General features: G+C 41.5%; 1 protein-coding gene across 1 annotated transcript in view; it reads right to left on the minus strand.

Moving 5' to 3' along the window:
• Positions 1–19,138, minus strand: part of OLA1 (Obg like ATPase 1) — a 216,206-nt gene that overhangs the window by 18,233 nt on the left and 178,835 nt on the right. Inside the window, exons 8-9 of the mRNA XM_069733169.1 lie at positions 4,607–4,747; positions 3,955–4,051 (exon numbers count right to left, since the gene is read on the minus strand). Coding sequence (XP_069589270.1) covers positions 3,955–4,051; positions 4,607–4,747 — 238 coding nt within the window. The remainder of the gene's footprint in view (positions 1–3,954; positions 4,052–4,606; positions 4,748–19,138) is intronic.

Raw genomic sequence — 19,138 nt, forward strand, 5'->3', positions numbered from 1 at the left:
ATTGTAATTCCGCGATCACTCGTGGGTTGGGAAATACTTGCTTGGCAGCAAGATTTAAGGCACAGAGGAACACTTTCCACTTTAAACAGTCTATGAGTTTTATTATACAGTCATAAACCGTACCACGAACAGTTCATTACACACTGTATACAGTTGTGGCCAAAAGTATTGACACCCCTGCAATTCTGTCAGATAATACTCAGTTTCTTCCTGAAAATGATTGCAAACACAAATTTTTTGGTATTATTATCTTCATTTAATTTGTCTTAAATGAAAAAACACAAAAGAGAATGAAGCAAAAAGCAAAACATTGATCATTTCACACAAAACTCCAAAAATGGGGCAGACAAAAGTATTGGCACCCTCAGCCTAATAGTTGGTTGCACAACCTTTAGCCAAAATAACTGCAACCAACCGCTTCCGGTAACCATCAATGAGTTTCTTACAATGCTCTGCTGGAATTTTAGACCATTCTTCTTCGGCAAACTGCTCCAGGTCCCTGATATTTGAAGGGTGCCTTCTCCAAACTGCCATTTTTAGATCTCTCCACAGGTGTTCTATGGGATTCAGGTCTGGACTCATTACTGGCCACCTTAGAAGTCTCCAGTGCTTTCTCTCAAACCATTTTCTAGTGCTTTTTGAAGTGTGTTTTGGGTCATTGTCCTGCTGGAAGACCCATGACCTCTGAGGGAGACCCAGCTTTCTCACACTGGGCCCTACATTATGCTGCAAAATTTGTTGGTAGTCCTCAGACTTCATAATGCCATGCACACGGTCAAGCAGTCCAGTGCCAGAGGCAGCAAAGCAACCCCAAAACATCAGGGAACCTCCGCTATGTTTAACTGTAGGGACCATGTTCTTTTCTTTGAATGCCTCTTTTTTTCTCCTGTAAACTCTATGTTGATGCCTTTGCCCAAAAAGCTCTACTTTTATCTCATCTGATCAGAGAACATTCTTCCAAAACGTTTTAGGCTTTTTCAGGTAAGTTTTGGCAAACTCCAGCCTGGCTTTTTTATGTCTCGGGGTAAGAAGTGGGGTCTTCCTGGGTCTCCTACCATACAGTCCCTTCTCATTCAGACGCCGATGGATAGTACGGGTTGACACTGATGTACCCTCGGACTGCAGGGCAGCTTGAACTTGTTTGGATGTTAGTCGAGGTTCTTTATCCAACATCCGCACAATCTTGCGTTGAAATCTCTTGTCAATTTTTATTTTCTGTCCACATCTAGGGAGGTTAGCCACAGTGCCATGGGCTTTAAAGTTCTTGATGACACTGCGCACGGTGGACACAGGAACATTCAGGTCTTTGGAGATGGACTTGTAGCCTTGAGATTGCTCAGGCTTCCTCACAATTTGGTTTCTTAAGTCCTCAGACAGTTCTTTAGTCTTCTTTCTTTTCTCCATGCTCAATGTGGTACACACAAGGACATGGGACAGAGGTTGAGTCAACTTTAATCCATGTCAACTGGCTGCAAGTGTGATTTAGTTATTGCCAACACCTGTTAGGTGCCACAGGTAAGTTACAGGTGCTGTTAATTACACAAATTAGAGAAGCATCACATGATTTTTCGAACAGTGCCAATACTTTTGTCCACCCCCTTTTTATGGTTGGTGTGGAATTATATCCAATTTGGTTTTAGGACAATTATTTGTGTTTTTTTCATTTAAGACACATTAAATGAAGATAATAACAAAGAATTTGTGTTTGCAATCATTTTCAGGAAGAAACTGAGTATTATCTGACAGAATTGCAGGGGTGTCAATACTTATGGCCACAACTGTAGGAACATGACATTAAGTTGCGTTCACTAAACATGCTGGACCTTACTCCGTCCAGTTACCATGGGTGACCGCACAGTTCATTAACTGACCCTCGTCAGTACACACGGTCCCCCAACTCTTGGTTACCTTCTTGGAGCTCCTGCTCCACACGCTGATCTCCTGTCAGCCCTCTCTCTTGGGGAAGCTGTCTTACTGGGATCACCGTCCTTTTGACCAGGGCACTCACGACAGCCCAGACCCGCAGAAGAAACGGTAGCTTCCCCAACACAGTGCCATCACAGACTCTGCACATTCGGCCTGTGTGTGTGCTGTTCAGGAAGTCTGTCCCCACTTGGGAGAGTCCAACACACATGCCTTCAGATCCAAGGCCTCACCACGTGCTCTTCATGACATCCGTCCCCACCTGGGACCGTCCAACACACAGGCCTTCCAGGACCTTACACACGGACCAATCAGGTCCATACATTCTCTCATGTGACCAGTCCTCAGTCACATTATATATCAGTAACCACTTCCACGGGTGGGAGGTGTGTGATTAGTCAGACCCGCCAAGCTCTCCGACTAACTCTGTAAGTCTCTCTTTAAAGCTACACAACAATACTTGCGGGACTCCAGGCCGCAGAACAACATTATCGGCTTACAGCGCAGTATCTCCCTCTGCGACACATACCGGCCATTTGCAATCATGCCGGACACTTTCACAAACCCAGTTACGTCTCCATGCGTATCCTGAGGAGCCCACACAGCGCCCCTTAGCTGCAGCATGGGTCACTGCATCACAATATATATTCTCACACAACCGTATGTATACGCGCACACAGACGCGTCTAGAGAGATATATGCACACACATTTTGAACATATATACACACATACATAGAGACACACACACCTCTGTATAATATATATGTGTGTTCGTGTGTGTATATATGCGTGTGTGTGTGTGTACACATACATACACATTATATATACATACACACATACACATTTATATATGGACACACCCGTATATATATATATTTAAATATTCATTATACATACACACCAGTAATTAGCTGATATATTGTATGAGTAAATACATATATCCTTTGCACTGTGAGATATAAACCAATAGAGAACGATTCTTGAATTTCGTGTGGACAGATTGACAACACTGTTGGCATCGTGTATTTTTAGCGCTACCTCTGACCCTGTCCCCGCTAAGAGGCTCTGCATACTGCATACATTTGTAAGTCCCTGTAGCAGGGGATAGAGAATTAAATCTCTCGAGCTTCTCTCTAGAAATACTATTACTTTGATCGAAAATCAAAGGAATGCTGCAGTCTTTGTGCGTTCTTGCAATAATTACATATTTTTGTAATACATAATTTGTAGCTACATCCGCTCCGCCGTACACGGGGAATAATAGGAGCCCTCACACAGGGTATTTCCATTTAAAAAGCAAAAAAAAAAAAGACGTTTCCCTCCTCATTGTCCTGTGGGAGCAAATTAGTCAGTCGCCACGGGCACAATCAGCGAATATAAATATTTTAAACCCATATCATCGCGGTTTTTATTAGTGTCAGGACGGAATGTGTGGCAGTATCAGAACAAAGTCTACCTCTTAAATTAGAAACCACTTAAAGGGATGAATTATTACGCACGGGCTTTACGTTTTTTGGATACCAGCTGTGTATCTGCGAGGAGTATAATGATGTTATATTGCTTTCACAGTTGAAAATGCAACCCTGGGAAGAAGAAAAAGAAGGAGAAGAAAAAAAAAAAAAAAAAAAAGGGGGAGGACGGAAAACACCTACAAACCAAACAAAGTTAGTGCATGCGGACTGAAGAGCGGCATCAATTTAACTGGAGAAGAAGCTCGGTCACACAGATTAACCAAGCACAATGCTGGCGTTTCTTATCTCTGCCCGCAGGAAGGGGGGAAGCCCGATCCTACAGGATGAAGAAATGCAGGCTATGTAATAGGCAGAATCAATTGTTACCGGCCTCAATCAATGCCGCTCCACTTTCACCGTTCAGCGGCTCTCAAATAATTAACGTTATCCTGGACACACATCCAAAAAAAAAAAAAGAGGGCTCTCGTGTAATGACTAGCTCACCTCCGCCATGACAGACTACAAAGTGTCTGATATCAATCTCAATTCACCAGCGGATGAATAAAGTCCCAGCCTTACCTTGACGGTCCAAGCGCGCACTTCATCGGGGCCGGCGGTGAAAAAGTATTCGAGCTGTAGTGCCGCGTAGCCAGTTTTAATAATCTTGGACAAAGCACTGAAACAAGAAGGCAAGTGATGAGTTATACCGGCGCATCAAGAAGCGGCTTACATCAACTCCTACATTTAATTAACCCCTTGTGTTATATTAACAAAAAAAAAAAAACAAAAAAAAAAAACACGGGAAAAAAAAAAGTATTTCTTTCGTTTACATCACTTGGCGGTTAGTTACATTAAAACGTCAAAATTACACTTCACCGTTTTATTTCTTTGCATATGCTTCCAACATCCTATTAACATATGACGAAAGAATTTCGGGTTGATTGTCGCCAGTGGATATACCTACCCCCCTTCGCCCCAAACACACATTTTCTCCCCCCTACCCCCATGTCTTATGCTATAATTAAAAACCCTGCACTCAGATGACAGATGACAGTTAAAAACTTAATTTAAAATAAATCTTTTCAACTCTGTCGCCTGATAAAGAAAGGAGAAGATTCCCTCTTTATAATGGTAATTACTCTGTCATTTATTATTCTATCAGTGCAAGCAATTAAATTACAGCAAGGAAATAGTTGATAATAAAGTGTAGGGAAAATGAATGCTAATTAACCTTTGTGTCACTTTCTCTTCCAGATACTTCTGCTTCTCCTCATCACTCATGTCTTGCAGATTCAGTTCCAAGGCCCCACTAAAAGGAATGACCAAGGCCCCCGGGTCATGCTTGTCCACCCACTCCTTAATTTTTATCAACCTGTAGACAAAAGAGGGCACAACATTATCTTGTAGTGCATGCATGACGGTGCCACATTCATTATTATCAAGTAGCCCATACATATTCATAAGAATCACGCGGCTTTTTGACGCCACCTTCTTGTGTATTGCTTTCCAAGGTCAAGACATTTACCGGTTGTGATTGCTTCAGGTGTACTCCATTAATATTTCACTCTTATCTGCCTTTACTTTGGACTTTTTTTTTTATGTGAGTGAAGTATTAATATCGGAAGATGGTAAAAATAAAAAAAAAAGTTGGACTTTGTTCACTTCTTTATTTTTGCAGACTTGGGGAAGGGGGGGGTGAAAAAAAGACAGAAACCATGGAACGCCCTAAACCAATTGTAAGCCAGCTGGGCACCAATAGTATTTGTAGTGCAACAGATCTGTCAGGATTGCCACTTCTGTTATAAAGGGTAGCCACAATGGTGGTGTTCACACAGTCTTCAGCCAATATTTTACAGTATGAGTACGAACCGCAATATCCGATTTGGCCATGGGTATCGTGACCGGGACTTAACCACCTCATAGGCACATGTGAGATTCAGGAGACCCATGTCGAGTCCGGACGTTGCGGTCCGTACTTGGACAATGAATGTTGGAAGTTTCAAACAAGCCATATAGTTTTAGTATTTACAAAAGGTACACCCCCTGATGAAGCTTGATGCGAAACGTGCGTTTTGTGTCTTTTCTTTGATAAAGTGTACTCCATGCCACTATGCATTATTATCATAATGCCTTATGATCAAGGGCCTTAGCTTATACAGCACTGGCTATCTTGGTTTGCACCTTTTGACTATCTGTCCTCTCTCATATTCACACCAGTGATTTTTGTTATCGCGTACCTACCTCTAGTATTTTATATGTCTGACTTTTGTATGTTTTTCAGCATTTTTTATCCAATAAAGAATTTTTTTTTTATTGAATTTGAACATTACACATTTCTATATAGGTATTCTAGTTAAAAAGGTAGTAAGCAATTGACCCTTTTGGGGATATTGTCCCTCCACAGACACGTATGGGCCTCACAAAGCCCCATAGTAATCAATCTGCTGAGGTTTGGTACGTCCCGTGAACTGGAATATTCAACTACAGCTAAAAAGTACCGTAACTGCACCAATATAGGCCATCTTTAGAGACGGGATCAACAGCAGAAGTGATGCCTCACTTTGAGGGGAACAATAGCGGCTTTTGGGTTGGAATCTTGAAGCAACCTGAGCACCTACATACAGAAAACCGTTGAGCCCAAACAGTGAATTAATTTAATACCACATCTACAAAGACAACTGTTAGGGTACCGTCACACAGTGGCATTTTGATCGCTACGACGGCACGATCCATGACGCTCCAGCATCGTAACAATATCGCTCCAGCGTCGTAGACTGCTGTCACACTTTGTAATGTACGACGCTGGAGCGATAATTTCATGACGTATGTGCGATGTAGAAGCCGTTGGTTACTATGCGCACATCGTATACAATATCGTGCACACCTTTGTTACACCATGCGATCATGCCGCCACAGCGGGACACTAGACGACGAAAGAAAGTTTCAAACGATCTGCTACGACGTACGATTCTCAGCGGGGTCCCTGATCGCAGGAGCGTGTCAGACACAGCGAGATCGCTGGAACATCACTGATATATCGCTGGAACGTCACAAATCGTGCCGTCGTAGCGATCAAAATGCCACTGTGTGACGGTACCCTTAGTGTTGCTTAAAGGGGATGTCCGGAATTACAAAAGACAAAGTGTTTCTTTCCAGTTTCAGAAGAGGGCTATGTCTTTAATTACAGCCTAATCCCATTAAAATGAAGAGTGCTTAACCCTCCGTCACATACAATATTCGGACTAACGAGTTCACATACAATGTGCCTGTCAGGCGCCTGCTGGAAAAATACCTATAATATCTAATGTTTGCAATTTCAGTGCTCTAAAAGTGATCAGTGACCTTCATAGGGATGTAATAAAAGAGACTACACATAATCAGTTGCAAAAAAAAACATTTACTTAACATAAAACTAATAACTATGAAATACAAACTTTTCAAAACTCCCGCCAAATAGTCCCCAGTTCGACTCTCTCCAAAAAATGTACAAAGAAAATTTTTGAACACAAACTTAATTTTAAGGTACCTTAAGTACTATTAAAAACATATTCAATCAGAAGTAGATGCTGAGGTTTCCCCAGAAAAGTCACACTTGCAGAGCAAATAGCAAGAATTACACACCATTTTTGCATGTGTCAGGCAAATTGCTTTATGACATTTGAGACATTCATAATTTGAAAGCCTTCTGGTTCCGCTTTCCGTTTGGCAGGTGGTGCATCTCCTTCTTTTGTGAGGTGGTGCAGATGGATTTTCACCATCATCTTCTGGGCGGAACCTTTTGAGCTGAACTTGAAGGCGAGAGGGGATACCGATTGTTTTCACGCTTCTCCTGCGTAGCTCTCCAAGTACTAGTTCATGGGCCAATTTTTTCAGATACAATCGTCTACGGAGTGGTTCAAGCTTGTTTTCAAGATAAATTACTTGTGAATTTATACCACCCACATTCAACATAGCAAAAAATATGACCATTGGCCAGCGTTTGATGTTTCTGCTGACGTTGAAAGTGGAGCACATCTGATCTGCTGTATCCACACCCCCTTTGGTGGCATTATAAAATGTAATTATCTCCGTTTTTTTTTCTGCCCCAGTCCCAGGATCGATGGCAGCATCATCATGAAGTGTTGATAGAAGAAGTACGATTTTTTTGGCATGTGGTACATAGGAAACTAAAGCCTTTCCATTATGGAATGCAAACATACTGCTGTACTGTTGTCTCTCTTTCACACTTACAAACTGTGGCGGCAATTCCCTTTTGTTTTTTCTTACAGTTCCCACATATGACAGCTTCTGAATTTTCAGATAATCAATCAGATCACAACTTGTAAACCAATTGTCAGCTGTAATATTGCGACCCGATCCAAATAAGGGTTCAGCCAGTCTTTTTACAACATCAATGGGTTTGTTGCTCACACAGTAAGGACCTTCTGGTTGTTTTCCTGCATAAACTTCCAGGTTGTAAGTGTAGGTCTTACTGGCATCAACAAGGGCATAAATTTTTATTCCATATTTGTTTGGCTTTGATGGAATATATTGACGAAAGGCACATCTACCACGAAAACCAGGGAGCATTTCGTCAATAGTGAGATTCTCTCCAGGGTAATAACTTTGTTTACAGTTTACAACAAATCTTTGAAATATATCACGAATTGGAGCAAGTCGGTCATGTGTTTTGCGTTCGGTTCGGGTAGTTCTGTCGTCAAACCGAAGGCAACGAATTAGAATCTTGAATCTGGTTATGGACATAACAAGGCTAAATTTTTCAACTCCATCCCCATCTTTACCCCAAAGTTCCTCCAAACTTTGTCTATTTGCCCTATAAGCTCCTGCAAGGTACAGTAATCCAAAAAAAGCACGCAGTTCTATTTCATCTGTGGGCTTGATGGTTCTGTTGCAGATGTACTTGTCCTTTATAATGTCTATATATTGGTTGGTATATGTGACAATAGAGTCCAGAATGTCATCTGTAAATATACTGTTCCAGCATTCAACTGCAGTTTTTGCATTACGTGCAGTTCCTATTACTGCAGGAAGGTGAGTAATAATGTTTAAAGGTTCCCTACGTTTTTTCTGGAATGGCTTCTTGTTCCGTTTAGTATTTTTATCTTTTCCAATATAATATGATCCAACTTCTTCAACCTCACCACTGTCACCATCTTGCTGTTTCAGAATCCAGGACACATTCTTCCACCTCATCATGAGAATCAATCTCACTTTCCTCTCCTAAATCCTCATTCAGTGTGAGGTCTCTATCATCTAACAGCATGTTTGTTACTTCCTCAACATCAAGTTGTTTGGATAAATTGTACATTTTCCTCTCCATTTCAGCAGATAATCTGAAGCAAGAGAAGGAATATGTTAGGGAACTACTGTATATGCCTGAGCAGCACACTTTCTTTTATAAAATCTCCCTTATTTCTATGAAATATCCTCACATTTTGTGCTATACATTCATAAAACAAGCTAAATAAACTATTGTGATGAATAAAAACATAAAATACCAACCTTACTGAATGTGACGTATTCACATACAATGAGCCTGAGAGATCTGTGCAGCTATATCCTCTCCCCTGAAGCTCTGAAATCCAACTGTGATATCAGGTTTCACAGACCTTCAAGAGACAGGAGACTACCTGGAGGGAGGGGGTTTCCTCACCATCTGGTGAGGAAGGAGAAATGAAAGTAAAAGAGTAGCGCCTGTCAGATCAGTTGTATGTGACGGAGGGTTAAATGGATTTTCCAGGTTTGGAAAACCTCTCTCCCCTTGGCGCAGTTTGTTTAAAAAAAACAAACAAAAACAAAACTGTGCTTTACTCACTCTTCCTTGGTACAGCGCCAAGTCTCCACCCCGCTCCCAGTATCTGTTATTGTGACTGTGCTCACCGGCTCTGAACGAGTAGACGGGAAGAGCTGCTCAGTTCAATGATTGCATACCGTCTATGTTACCATCAGCGCTGCAGATAGTGCCCTAGCGGCGCTGGACCAGGGGAAGGTGAATAAATCACAGTAAGTTTTTTTTTTTTTTTATAATACACATTGCAGCCAGGGGTTTCCTAAAATTGGAAAACTCCTTTAACTGTAATTCCAGACACATCATCATGAACAAAAGCGGAGTTTTTTTTTTCTGGAAATGAGATTTTTTTTTTATGAATTAAATGACTCAAATATTGGATTCGCCTTATTACCTCTAGTACATTACTTGGTTGCTTTTGGAAAACATAAAATACTATAAAATATAAAAAAAAAGTCTGCAAAAATGAATAATAGTACAAAGTAATCCTATAACATTACACAGTCTCCACCATTAGGCAGGGACCACCCTAGTTTACGCCCAGTACAAGCCTCGTTCAGATGTGTAAGGCTGCTTTCGCAGATACATACATATTTCATCTCACGCATATATAAAAGAAACAATAGAATTTAGAAATGACAGAAGCGGCGCCACGAAACGTCTCATTTTGAACAATGCAATAACTGGGGTTTGATCGCGAGCTAAGCTGCTGCAGCTACTGGAGGTTAATGAAATAATATATAACTTGGGCTTAGCAAAAGCTCAGATTTCTGCTAAAGAAAACAGAAATTTGCATACATTATCTCCGACGGAATCTCGCTTTACATATATCATTTGTAATGATAATTGCGGAACAAGGTTTTCAAAGCTGCAGTTATGTCACTGTTTACACACCACACAATTTACATTCCTGGTCACATGAATCCACGTCATCAGCTGCTAGCGCTGAGTATTTCTGATGGACGCGAGTAATAAAGCCGTGTTATAGGCTGCGGACACTATATACTAATTGTATGTATCGCATAGGCATGCTTACCAACATTCCCAATCTCTCCAGGACGCGGTCCTGCTAACCAAAGAGCAAAAGGGGTGGTGTGAAAGCAACGCTTGCCCAAAAGTGGGAAGTCTTGGGTGGTCCTAGAGGTGGGTCTTGAATTTCCCACCTGTGTTTATATCCAGCCGCCAACAGAGTCTATTAGCTGATCGTGGCAGTATCTTGTGTTGAACCCCATTGATCTGATACTGATGACCTACATAAGTCAAACATCTGGTGCCAGGACAAACCCTTTCATTTTTGTTCTTTAATTGTCTTGTATTTTATTATACTGTAATATTAATCGGAATGGGTGAGCCGATTTATACTGCCCGAACTAGGGCAACATTGAACTGCACAGTATTCCATATTAGCTGTATCACCTTTAACCAGACAACATACATAAAATCTTGATATAATCGGAAATGTTGTAAAAAAAAAAAAAAAAAAAAAAGCAATTACGGTACATGAAAAACGATAAATTATCATAATTAACCTGGGGTTCTCTAATTAACCTGGAGTTCTCCTTTTAGAGAGAACTAAGGTGGTTTAAGGAGACTTAAAGGCCATGCAATGCTGCCTGAGAATTTAAATATGAAAAGAATGGAACTCTACTGACACCTTTTGGATGCATAAATCCTAAAAGTCAATCTCTGCCATTTAAAGGCCTTTCCCCACAAGACTTAGGATAAGAAGCTAAACCAGCAACTATTCGCAGAAACGTGTTTCAGGATGTTTGCCCCTCATCAGTACATATTAGGAGAACTGGCTTGGATCAGTGAGAGGCCTTTGTAGAGTTTCTCCTTGTGGAAAGTACCTACTTGGAATAGGAATTGGGACATTAAAGGAGGCATTAAAGGGGTTGTCCATTCCAAATTGCTAAAGGTACCTTTACACTGAGCGACTTTAGAACGATAACGATAGCGATCCGTGACGTTGCAGCGTCCTGGATAGCGATATCGTTGTGTTTGACACGCAGCAGCGATCAGGATCCTGCTGTGACATCGCTGGTCGGAGCTAGAAGGCCAGCACCTTATTTCGTCGCTGGATCACCCGCTGACATCGCTGAATCGGCGTGTGTGACGCCGATTCAGCGATGTCTTCACTTGTAACCAGGGTAAACATCGGGTTACTAAGCGCAGGGCCGCACTTAGTAACCCGATATTTACCCTGGTTACCATTGTAAATGTAAAAAAAACAAACACTACATACTTACATTCCGGTGTCTGTCGCGTCCCCCGGCGTCCGCTTCCCTACACTCCTCCTGCATCCTGTGTCAGCGCAGGCCGGCCGTAAAGCAGAGCACAGCGGTGACGTCACCGCTCTGCTTTACGGTCGGCGCTTACACATTACAGGGAAGGTGACGGCGAGGGACGCGATAGATACCGGAATGTAAGTATGTAGTGTTTTTTTTTTTTTACATTTACAATGGTAACCAGGGTAAATATCGGGTTACTAAGTGCGGCCCTGCGCTTAGTAACCCGATGTTTACCCTAGTTACCTGGGGACTTCTGCATCGTTGGTCACTGGAGAGCTGTCTGTGTGACAGCTCTCCAGCGACCACATAACGACGAAACAGCGACGCTGAAGCGATCGGCATCGTTGCCTATATCGCTGCAGCGTCGCTTAATGTGACGGTACCTTTAGTCTCGGGTCACTCTGTGTGACTGTAGACTTATGAATCCCTAGTCACACAGAGTGACCTGAGACTTGGCAATTTAGAATGGACAACCCCTTTTTTTGCTGTGCTTTTTTATTATTATTATTTGCAGGCAATACCTGCTCTCTTGGCAGAAAAGAAACATCGTCAAAAAAGCAGGTTTTGCTGAGTGTTTGCTGAGTTTTTTTTACTGCGTTTCCGTCAGGGTACATTTGTCTCTTGTTGTGCATGCTGATAAAGTTTAGTGCAGAAAAAAAAAATCTGATTCAACTTCATCAGGTTTTGGCAAACATGCAGCAAAATCTGATACCTGCGTTTTTTTGCACTACTCATTGCTTTTAAAGGATGAAAAATGCTGCACAAACGCTGAAAGTAGTGATATGCTGAATTTTGCAACTCTCTGACAAAACAGTCAGGAAAAAAAAACGTGTGTGCACGAGATTTCTACAATTTTATAGGCTTTGCAGATAGTGTGAAACGAAGCTGAAGATTTGCATTTAAAAAACATCAAAAGAACGCTGCAGAAATGCAATGTGTGAGCATAGCTTAATAATCTTCCAATGTCTCAATTTCTCTTTGTGGTCAACACTGTGGCTCAGCGGTTAGCACTGTTGCTTTGCAGAGCTGGGGTCCTGGGTTCAAATCCCACCAAGGACAACATCTGCAAGGGGTTTGTTATGTTCTCCCTGTGTTTGTATGGGCTTCTTTCGGGTTCTCCGGTTTCCTCCAATACTACAAAAACTGATAGGGAATCTAGATAGTGAGCCCCAATTGGGACAGTGATGATAAAGTCTGTTTAGCGCTGTGGAATTAAGGACGCTATATAAGCGAGTAAAATAAATACAAATAAAAACTTTCTTAAAGGAAAAAAGTCCTGGCAGGTAAAAATACTCTCCTGAACATTGAAATCCCTCTACTTAGAACCTCGGCTGCTAACAATGAGGTTATTAATGGCTGGTTGATGAATGTTCTGCCACGCTGAATGCATATAGGCAAATCATAAAGATCCGCTGCTGGCAGCTCACTTTGCAATTGCTGACTAATGGCGTCCCAGATGTGCTGGATGGGAGACAAAACCGGAGACGCTGCAGACCATGGTAGCACATTTATGTCACGCAGGCTGCTCATAGTAGTATCGGCAACATGTGGCCTGGGGTTGTTGTGTTGAAAAACAGCTCTTGAGACACTTTGGAGATTATCTGGTAGTCATGGACCCATGGCTAGTATGACATGCAAGAAATATAGGCAGTTATGTGATACATTAACACTTTTCGCAAATAATAAGAAACAATTGGCTTATAAAATTGAATATAATCCCATGTTTTAAATTCACTGTATGTCCTACTAACTCAAAAAAAATGGCTGGTGTATCGGGCCTTAGTGAACTTCTCAAGATACCGTCAACCGGGAATGAGCAGCACATACTTACCGTGCACCATCATGACACGAGCCGAAAAATGTAGTAAATTTGGTCCAGGTCTGCCCGAATGAGACTATTTTCCTCCAAAAATTTTTGCTTTCCAGTCAGTGAAAGGGTTACACTTCCGCACGGCAGACGGCAGGCAGTGCGCTGCCATTTTATACAGGATTTCTGCTCAGTCCTTGGAGAGATTATTTGCATTCCTCGGGACCTCTATTGTGAATTTCAGATGAATAAAGACTTACAAATCATTTTTGTGCCGCCACTGAGAGGCTGAGCACCGGTGAATGCTCTATTGTGCCTTAACTATAATTGGCAAGACAGGCAAAAACCTGACAGTGTAGAGGAGCACAAGCTTAATAACAAAGGAGAATGTCTTAAAGTGTTGACAGGTGATCTTCACAATGCAGAAGCACGGCTGCTCCATTCTGGCAGTAAATGAGCACAGGGGTGTAAAGGTTTCTGAAGTGACTGACACCGGGCCAGCTATTTCTTCTCCTACGAAATATGGCTGGAAAGCGCTGTCTGCTGTTATACCGGTGACATGTGCTTCCTATTCCGTGTACACCACGACGCCTAAAGCGCAGAGGACGGAACAAACAAAAAGCGAGGGGTAACATCATCACCGAATCCAATTATTCCGATACTTATCCCCATTATGTACTGCTGGTTCCAACTCGCAGAGCTGATAAATTAATGATCTGTGCTGATATCAACACATAGTGGGAGAAGGAGTATTAGGCTATGAGCACACGTTGGGTATTTGCAGCAGATTTTTCTGCACCATAATCCAGAATGTTGGCAGGCAAAAACATTGGGTAAAAAATATCTGCATTTATTTATTTTTTTACAGAGTTTTTTTCTTGCGTTTTTTTCCTACCATGAATGTGTGAAAAAAAAGCTGAACGTATTGACACGCTGCAGATTTTAAAAAAACGCATTGATCGTTCAACTCAGCAAAGAAAAAAATAATCAGCGTTTTCATGAGATTTCAGCAATCTTATTCACTTTGCTGGTGCTGTGATATGCTGCGTTTTTTACCCTTACAAAAAAAAAAAAAAAAAAAGGCAAGGAACAAAACACGGTGTGTAAACCAGCCCCAAGACATCTCATGTGCATGATCACCTATAAATAGTGATGAGCAAATGTGCTGGGATAAGGTGTTATCTGAGCATGCTCGGGTGCTACCTGAGTGTCTTCGGCGTGCTTGTAAAATATGTTCGAGTCCCCGGTGTCTATTCAACATGTGTTGTGACCGTCGGACAGCCGAGAGACATGCAGCCGCGAGGACTCGAATATATTTTACAAGCAAGCCGAAGACACTCAGGCAGCACCAGAGAATGCTCAGATAACACCTTATCCCAGCACATAAATTTGCAAAACTTTCTACATTTCTGTTTTTTGTTTTCAGTCAAGATGGGGTGCAGAGTGTACATTAATGAGGAAAAAAATGAACTTTTTTGAATTTACCAAATGGCTGCAATGAAACAAAGAGTGAAAAATGTAAAGGGGTCTGAATACTTTCCGTAACCACTGTACATACACACATACAGTACTATGCAAAAACTTAGGCAAGTGTAGAAAAAACTGCTGCAAAGTAAGAATGTTTCAAATTAGAAGCATTAATAGTTAATTTGTATCAATCAATAAGATGCAAATTTAATGACAAAAATAAAAATCTAAATCAAATCTATATTTGATGTGATCGACCTTTGCCTTTATCAAGGCTTCAGGGTGCACACAGTTTTTGAAGGAATCAGTCAGAGAAGTTAGTCCAAACATGTTGGAGAACTAAACCCAGATCTTCTGTGGCTGTAGATGTGTGCAGATGTTTCTCTCTCTCCATGTAACCCGCACACAGACTGGATGATGTTGAGATCAGCGATAAGTGAGGACCTTATCATCACTTCCAGGACTCCTTGTTCTTTACACTGAAGATAGTTCTCAATGACATTGGCTGTATGTTTGGGGTCGTTGTCCTCCTCACAATAAATTTGGAGCCAATTAGACGTCTCCCTGATGGTACTACATGTAGGATAAGTATCGGTCTTTATTTCTCAGCATTGAGGAATCCAAAAAATGGGCAACGTTTAAGATTGTAGACGCAGTGGTCAGCCAAAGAAACTTTGTGCAACAAATGAAAGACACATCATGCTTACTTCCCAAAGAAGTCAGAAGATGTCCAGAAAAACCCTCAGCTCAGAACTGGCAGCAACCAGGGGGATTCAGCAACACCCACTTACTGTACAGAGAAGGCTGCCCATAAGTGGTCTTCAAGGAAGAATTGTGGCCAAAAACTATCCTTCTGAAACGGAAGAAAGTCCAAGTGACTCAACGATGAGTATCTGCAGGCAACAGTGAAGCATGGTGGAGGCTCCTTGCATGTCTGGGGCTGCATTTCAGTAAATGGAGTTGGTGAGTTGATCAAGATTAATGGTCTCCTCCATGCTGAAAAATACAGGCAGATACTTCTCCATCATGCAATACCATCAGGGAGGCATCAGATTGGCTCCAAATAAATTGTGCAGCAGGACAATGACCCAAAGCATAAGTCATCGTGAACTTTCTTCAGCTTAAAGAATGACAGTGAGTCCTGAAAGTGATGATACGGCTTCTCATCATCATCGAGTCTGCCTAGGATTAGATGAAGCGACAGAAGGATTTGCACAAGTAACAGCCACAGTTAGTTCGGAACAACCTCCCTGCCGAAACCCTTAAAAAACTGTGTGCAAATCTAGAAGAATTGAAGCTGTTTTGAAGGCACACCCTTTTAAGTGATAAAATCTTCATTCCCTCATTCAGTGATCTTCATTCTTGACCTCGATATGCAGTTTATCTTTCTCTTGTGGGAGTGTCTCTTCCAGTAATATAGGCTGAATGTGAGGTCTGTGTGTATTTACGGTGCATGTGTTCATTCGCTCATATATTAGCACAGCTTCTATCCAGCACTTAATTCCTCCTCTTCCTTTTCTATAGACTTATTTCTTTGCCCTCTTTGAGACAGAAACAGAGAAACTCTACACAGGTCAAATCAAAGTCTCTTCTGGATTCTTCATAACATGTGTGACTGCAGCTGAGTTAAGCTATCTGCGACCGTCGCCAATTGTAAGTAGGGTGAAGAGATCCAGCATCTCACAGAGCCATATTTGAAGCAACAGGCCCCGGGGACAGAATAATTATTATTATTTACTTAATGCAGGGTATCTATTCATTGCTTCTATTCTAGGTTGTGTCTGTGTGAATGTGCGCCTACACATTGCACTTATACCCACCAGTGTGCCGGACCATTTTTTCGGTTTTATTCATGCAGATTCAACCAGTTATAGAGATGCGACACGGAATGTTGGCATATCCTGATATCTGCTTTATTTCTATTAAAGAGAGGTTAACAGCCATTATAAAAATAATTGGGTAGATCTATCGAATGACCAATTAATGTTTCACTCACAAGTGTTTTTAAAGACCACTTGAGTTCTTTATTCTTTAAGACGAGGATGATAAAACGGTAATTTCCCAGCAGTCCTAAACCGAACAATCTCACCCTACAAGAAGAAACGTATACCTGTATACATACAAATCTCTACTAATTCAATGTCCAACAGTACACGCTACCTGTACATAGTAAGGGCAATGCAACTGGTACAAATTTTCGATGCACGTGCCGACAAAGAGCAAAATAAAAACTGTAAAAACCTTAAAGGGGTTGTCTGGGAGTTATTTTTATAAAACAATCTCTGCTATAATCACCATTGCTAGGTCGAGAGATGACTCTCAGCTGGTCTTTGTTGACAGGCTGCAGTGGTCGTGACTTCAACTTTAGAGCACATGACCAATGCAGCCAATCACCGGGCTCAGTGGTGCTGCTGATGGCATAGACCACTGAGCCATGTGATTGACTGCAGCAGGCACATGCGCTGAAATTGTGATGTCACTGCTGCAGCCTGTCAACCAAGACTGAAGCAGCGGTAGAGAAGCAAGGCTGAATGAACCTGGAGAGGGAAAGCATAGCTGCATTCAATATTTCTATGTCTGCCACCCCTTTAAAAGACAATAAAGATGACAGCTCTGCTCAGTTTAACACTAGTGATGAACGAACGTGCTGGGATAAGGTGTTATCTGAGCATGCTCGGGTGCTAACAGAGTGACTTTGGCGTGCTTGAATAATATGTTCGAATCCCTGTGGCTGCATTTCTCACAGACGTTCAACAGACGAACCCTGCATGTGTTTTGACTGTCGAACAGCCGCGAGACATGCAGCCGCAGTGACTTGAACATATTATTCGAGCACGCACATGAGCATGTCAAGATAACACCTTATTCCAGCACGTTCGCTCATCACTATTTAACACCCAAAATGGGCAGGTAAACAATTGACCAAACTTATGAAAACTTTTTTTTCTTTATTTTTATCTAACTGAATTTTTGTTGCTAAACATCTACGACAATGACAGCCTAACAGGTCATTCATTTTTTACTTTTATTTCAGCATCTCAAGTACAATGAATGTTTTTTTTTTTCTTTTACACAGACAAAGAATACATATATGAAGAGAAGTATTTTAATTGTTGCTCTATATAAAAAGTATAGCACCAGTTACTATAATAATATATCACAGACATGGGATGATGCTGTACTGACTGGCGGGGACCGGCATTTACCGTACTATCAGTGTATTTATAGTGCGCCACAACTGTCGCTTTTCAGTTTCATCTTATTACTCTGCCATCTACAAAAGGAATAAAATAAGAGCGGTAAAATGAATTGTCTCTATATCAGTACATATAGAACACACAGGCAGAGGTTTCTGGCGTTCAATGTGGGCTCCCACAAGTGCGCCTGATCACAGTGTGAGCTTGTGAAAACAATGTTTTAAATTGCTCTATATAAATGTTCTTTATAGTAGATAATGGTACAATAAAGGAGAAGGCGCATTATCTTGGGGGTTAAACTAGTGGGTGCTAAGAACTAGATGGCTTGCAGAGTTGGTAAGACTTTATACAGTGATATAAAACAGCTAAGGAATTTCATTTGGGAACCCTGTCCCGGGTTTGATGCAATGTTTCTGTTATTTTAATAGGAGTGGATCTGCAGTACCCCGCAGCGGCTACTACACAGTTAACAGCGCTGTGCTGCTCAGCTACCCAACTGCTAACATCCAGTCACCGCCGAAACTGGGAGCAGCTGATCAGTGGAGGTGCCGGGTGTCAGACCCCACCAATCGGATATTCATCACCTATCCTAAGGATAGCTCATCAATAGTAAAGGAGTAGAGCAACCCTTTAACGAGGGTACGGTCTAACACTCCATTCAAGTCCTCTCGGCTGTGGCCCTGTGATTATGAAAAAAATCAGGGAAGAAAAAGGAAATGCCAGGACAGTCCCTAAAAATATGTCACTTTTTTTGCCCTGTTCATAAAAAAAAAATTGTTGGCGTCTGATATTTTAGAAGCTGAAGAAACTTATACAAATTATTATGAATAATTCTCATCATTTTACAGTGAATGCAGCTAATTTCTTCATATCAAAATTTTGGGCATTAGACACGGATCACTTATCATAATCATAATGATTTATTGTGGTTTTACAATGTATCCGTAAAAAATATTGCTCGTCTGTGATTTTTTAGCAAGCTGGCCAAAAAAAAGTAAAAAGTCAAGTTGACAACCCTGGGCAGAACAGAAAACACAAATCTCTCATTCTGGTGATCGGTCAGACGCGCACAGATCAACAGTTATTACATAGAATCATAGAATATTAGAGATGGAAGGGACCTCCAGGGTCATCGTGGCCAACCCCCTGCTCAATGCAGGATTCACTAAATCATCCCAGACAGATGTCTGTCCAGCCTCTGCTTGAAGACTTC

This window comes from Ranitomeya imitator, chromosome 7 (genome assembly GCF_032444005.1).
Source record: "Ranitomeya imitator isolate aRanImi1 chromosome 7, aRanImi1.pri, whole genome shotgun sequence".
Taxonomy (NCBI): Eukaryota; Metazoa; Chordata; class Amphibia; order Anura; family Dendrobatidae; genus Ranitomeya; species Ranitomeya imitator.